The sequence below is a fragment of the Sinocyclocheilus grahami genome, unplaced genomic scaffold (assembly GCF_001515645.1).
Source record: "Sinocyclocheilus grahami isolate Dianchi unplaced genomic scaffold, SAMN03320097.WGS_v1.1 scaffold100.1, whole genome shotgun sequence".
NCBI classification, from domain to species: domain Eukaryota; kingdom Metazoa; phylum Chordata; class Actinopteri; order Cypriniformes; family Cyprinidae; genus Sinocyclocheilus; species Sinocyclocheilus grahami.
In genome coordinates this window covers 950,608-955,352 of record NW_015505279.1, presented here as the reverse complement: position 1 = coordinate 955,352, position 4,745 = coordinate 950,608, and the positions used below count along the sequence as shown (strand labels likewise).

Genomic DNA, 4,745 nt, shown 5'->3' with positions numbered 1-4,745 from the left:
ATTGATATTAGCCAGATGAATAACGTTATCGACTTGACTTGATTAAATTAGCAGAATGTGGAAACAACACCAAATATTTAGGATTAGCATAAAGTCTGCATTGACTGGCTCCTACCCTTGCTTACTGTTGAGTCCTGCGTAAGCTGGAAAGCACACTGAGGCGTGACGTATAACTGCTGATTCTACAGTCAGCTGACTCTCTGACAGCATTCCTCTCTGTTATGACACTAAATGCTGCTCTCCGCCTGTGCGCACACTGTTCAGAATGCGATGAGAATGTAAATGTATATTTTCACTGGACTGTATGCTACAAACACTGTGCATGTCAACACAATCAGTGAGATGATATGACATACCTCCACACAGTCAAACGTGTCTGTGACCCTGGCCGTGTACTTGACTTTGAACAGGGAGCTCAGGTTCCCTGCACTGTAGTACAGCTGGATCTGAAGACCTTTGTAGCCAAACGCCACTTCACTGTGCAAAAACAAAACACAAGGATCGAAGCAATGGATCAAAGTAGTGGTGCCAAGAAATTACATTTGAGTAAATATTAGAGGTCGACCGATAGTGGATTGTACCGATACCGATAGCTAGGTTGGACCACGCTGGCCGATACCGATTAATCAACCGATAGTTTTTAAAATGGTAAACGAAAACTAAAACAGCGCTTTACTATTTTTAAAAAACCAGTAGCAGTACTGAACCATACTTTGTAAATGAATAAACATATTAATATTAATTATTATATTGATCATTAAAGTTATTTCATAGTTTACTAATGTTAAAAAAGAAACTTTAAAATGTAAAAATATAGCCTATTAGTAATAGTAAATGTTGAAATGAACACACTAGGAACAATACTTTTACAGCTTTCATTAATATTACAAAAGGAATCTTACTGTAAAGTATTACCATTTTAACTTCAACAGTCATGCCTAAAGATGGCCATCTTTAAATATCTACACAAGGCCATAGCATTAAAATTATATACATGTTATTGATATCGTATGTGTACTCTAACACTTTATTTGCTTCTATTTTAGAACACTGCATGATTATCTAATCAAAATTTAAAATAAATATGCAAGTCACACACCGGACAAAAGCGCAGCGATGCGTTCTCGGAGAAGTCACACACCAGACGCGTCACTTTCAATTCCAGCAGCGGTCTAAACTGTTTATTTAATCACCAAACGGACATAAGTTTGCTTCAAGAATGAACAATGTGTCATAAATGAGTTTGAAGTTCTGCGTTTAAAAAAAACAGAGCAAAGGGAAAGAGAAAGTGCGATCTGCATTACAGCTCTCTCTATATGAAGCATGAAGACTGTATTAGAGCCACAGAAAGAGCACAATACATAATTTATAGCCTAGGGTGAAGTCATTACGTACATTAACAATGATATATAATGTAATTTAATGGAAAACTATGTGAATGGCGCTCTGTTCCGCTGCAGGATTTTCTGTCGGCTGCATTTAAATGCACGTTTGACGTTTCCCCGCTCTGTGCAGCGCGCAGCGTCACGTGTCAAAACAAACAACACGTGCTGTTAGTGATTTCCGCCTCTAGAGGCCGCTCTCGTACTGTTTAATGGCAGCGGACCCTTCTCGGCCGCTCCAGCAATGGACACAACCCGGAAAACTACCGGCATTGATTTTTCCCGATAACCGATAGCTCCGCCAATCAACTATCGGTGCCGATTAATCAGCAAAACCGATGAATCGGTCGACCTCTAGTAAATACATACATGCACAAGAGTATATTATATGCCATGGTGTGAGATACATACTCATCTCCAAACAGCTGATGACTGTACTCGGGGTGAAATGTTGTGCTTTCGTCATCTAGATCCTCTGGAAACCGCACTACATCAGACAAAAGACTGAATTTATATCATATGAAGGCGGGTATTACATATCAGAAAGGAGTCGAATCAAATAGGAGTTTGTTCAAAGAGTGCATAAATAGCCGTTTAGCTATTGGTCAACATGAACTATTCACAACCGCTGTGACGTCGCCAGAAAACGAAAGCAATTTCAGATGACGAGCACGTTAAGTTTTTGATGAAATTTTCTTGTTTTTGATTTGGAATGACATCCATTGATGAATCATGCATAACTAAGGCCAGAAATGTGCAATCAATCAATAAAAAAATAGGGTTAATTTCATGTTGAATTATATTGATCTGCAGGACAAATGCATTCTAAAAAAAATGTTTTTTAAAAAAGATACCACAGATGATTTTTATCAAATGTATAGACCTAAATGATAACTTCCGAATGTTCAGATTCGGTCTACTGCTTTATTAACCATTTTTAATTTCTAGCGATGATTAATGATTTACCTAGTTTCAGACATACAGCTTCATTAGTGTCGCATTTATACTCCGCCAGTTTCTTCTCCATGTCATTCACAGCTGTGGGAAAGACACAGAGAAACATGTCAATCATAACAGCACAAGTAACATGTCCAAACTATCATTTCTGTCATCAGCTACACAATGAAAATAACACAGTACGATACGATACGATACGATACGCGCATAGAGTGGGGTTTAAATGTCACTGCATTAAATAACATAACTCATATCGACCATGTGGGACTTCTTTGCACAGAAAATCTGATTTTCTAGCATTGCTCTTTGGACCATCTCAAATCATAAGGGACAACATGATCATCAGGCAGATCATTGTTTTTTAAATGCACAGGCATCTAAAAAATAAATGCTATAAGATGCTAAATAGAAGAATCTGCATTACTGGTCTTCTGCTTTTAGACTCAAGTGTATGCATGTATATAACGTTAACCATTTAATCACGAGTAACGTTATTTCCATCTTTCTACACATATGCATCTTTACTTCTATTGATCCTATAGATATACTCTGACCTCAGACAGACAAGCATGGACGCATCTAACGCTCGCTACACTGCTCACAGCTGCACCCCGGCCGATCACGCTGATGTGCGAGGGCTTATCTGTGTGCGATCTCGATCAGACAAGCGTGTAAACAACACACGTGTGCTGTCCATCTCTGTGATGATTAGCATTTAGCATTTAGCCGCAGCTAACGCTCTGCTTCTCAGACACCAGCGCGCAGCTGCACCGCTCGAGCGCACAGCAGCACATAAACACACGCGCTTAATAACAGCAGCACAAACAAAACACAGCCGCTATTATAGACGGTTTTCACACTCACCCGCCATTTTTGGACGTCTTCTCTTCTCAACCCGCCAAATGCCGAAACCACTTCCTGTTTACCCACGTGCTTCCGCTCGCCGTGGCCATTGGAGGAAATCTCAGGACGTTTTTATTTATTTATTTATTTTTTTTAATTGATTTCCAACATATAATATAAAGGTACTGAACAAATATAAACCCCAAAAAAGAAATAGAAAATATACAGTATTATGTAAATAATAATAATACAGGTAGAAATAAATAAATAAATGAAAATAATAATGAAAAAAAAAAAAAAAAAATTTATCTCAGGACGTTTGCTTCGTCTCTCTGAACCTTACCTTGAAAATACAGCAGCTACATGTTTCTAAAATGCCATGTCTCTTCGTGTAAAAACAAACACTTAATGCAAGGAATATGTCCCTTTAGTTTTAAATACAGGTAATACCATCTCAAATAAACTGCATCAAGTTTCAAAATGAAGGATCACTTGATCATAAAGGCGAAACTACGTCCTTAAAGTGCCATTAAATTCATTAAAAAGTCAAATTAAGCCTGTTTTTGGACCATTTCGATGTTTTTGGGACTGTCAAAAAAGCTATAACCAGCCTAAGCTGTGATGGTGATTATTATTATTATTTAAATCAGCATAAATTAAAGGCATTGCAGAAATACTACCATAATCAATCAATAAGTACTTTATCATTTTAATAATATATCAATATTTGGTGTTTACGTAATGAGAAATAGGGTTAAATTCAATTAAATTGCAATGCTACAATGAATATTAATTATAAATCTTAACAGTCCTATAAAAGCAGGTTTCATTTACCCCCCCCAGTATGGTGAATATAATTGTCTTGGAAATAAATTGCCGTAGCAGTGTAAGCTTTTATGTCAGATTCTCTTGCAGAAGTATTAGTTAAACAAATGTGAGGGATTTTTGATTATGACATTGGAAGATAATCTCAGGAGAAAAACTTTCAGAAAAGTAGCAAGAAGCCACCATCATCAACAGCCTTTGGACTAAAGAGTTCAAACACAGAATTTCAGAAGAGCATCAAAGAGATGGATATTATAATTCTACAGGAGACATGGAGCAGGGCAGACACCATCACCCGCTGCCCACCCAACTACAGAGAAATCATCCTACCATCACAAAAACTCAACACAGTCCGACACGGAAGAGACTCAGGAGGACAAATCATCTGGTACAAATCACAATTCCACAACCACATCAACACAGTAAAGCAAGGCAAATACTACACCTGGCTTAAAATCCACAAGGAACTGCTCCCATCCAGAAAAGATATATTCCTGTGTGCCATATACATCCCGCCGTCAGAGTCCCCCTACTACAGCGAAGACATGTTCTCCACATTAGAAGAAGAGACAAGCCACTTCCAGGCCCAGGGAAACGTGCTCATCTGCGGGGACCTGAACGCAAGAACAGGACTACAGCCGGACTTCACCGACGCACAAGGGAGCAAATATACCAACAACAAACTGACTGCTATTAATAACACATTCTCCCATATCCACAGAAATAACCATGATGCTA

General features: G+C 38.2%; 1 protein-coding gene across 1 annotated transcript in view; it reads right to left on the bottom strand.

Annotated features, from left to right (window-relative positions):
* LOC107588252 (histone acetyltransferase type B catalytic subunit-like) overlaps positions 1-3,295 on the bottom strand; it is a 29,678-nt gene extending 26,383 nt beyond the window's left edge. The window contains exons 1-4 of the mRNA XM_016276284.1: positions 3,204-3,295; positions 2,349-2,420; positions 1,794-1,869; positions 357-477 (exon numbers count right to left, since the gene is read on the bottom strand). Of these exons, the coding sequence (XP_016131770.1) occupies positions 357-477; positions 1,794-1,869; positions 2,349-2,420; positions 3,204-3,210 (276 nt within the window). The 5' untranslated portion in view covers positions 3,211-3,295. The remainder of the gene's footprint in view (positions 1-356; positions 478-1,793; positions 1,870-2,348; positions 2,421-3,203) is intronic.
* Positions 3,296-4,745: the final 1,450 nt, after the last annotated feature.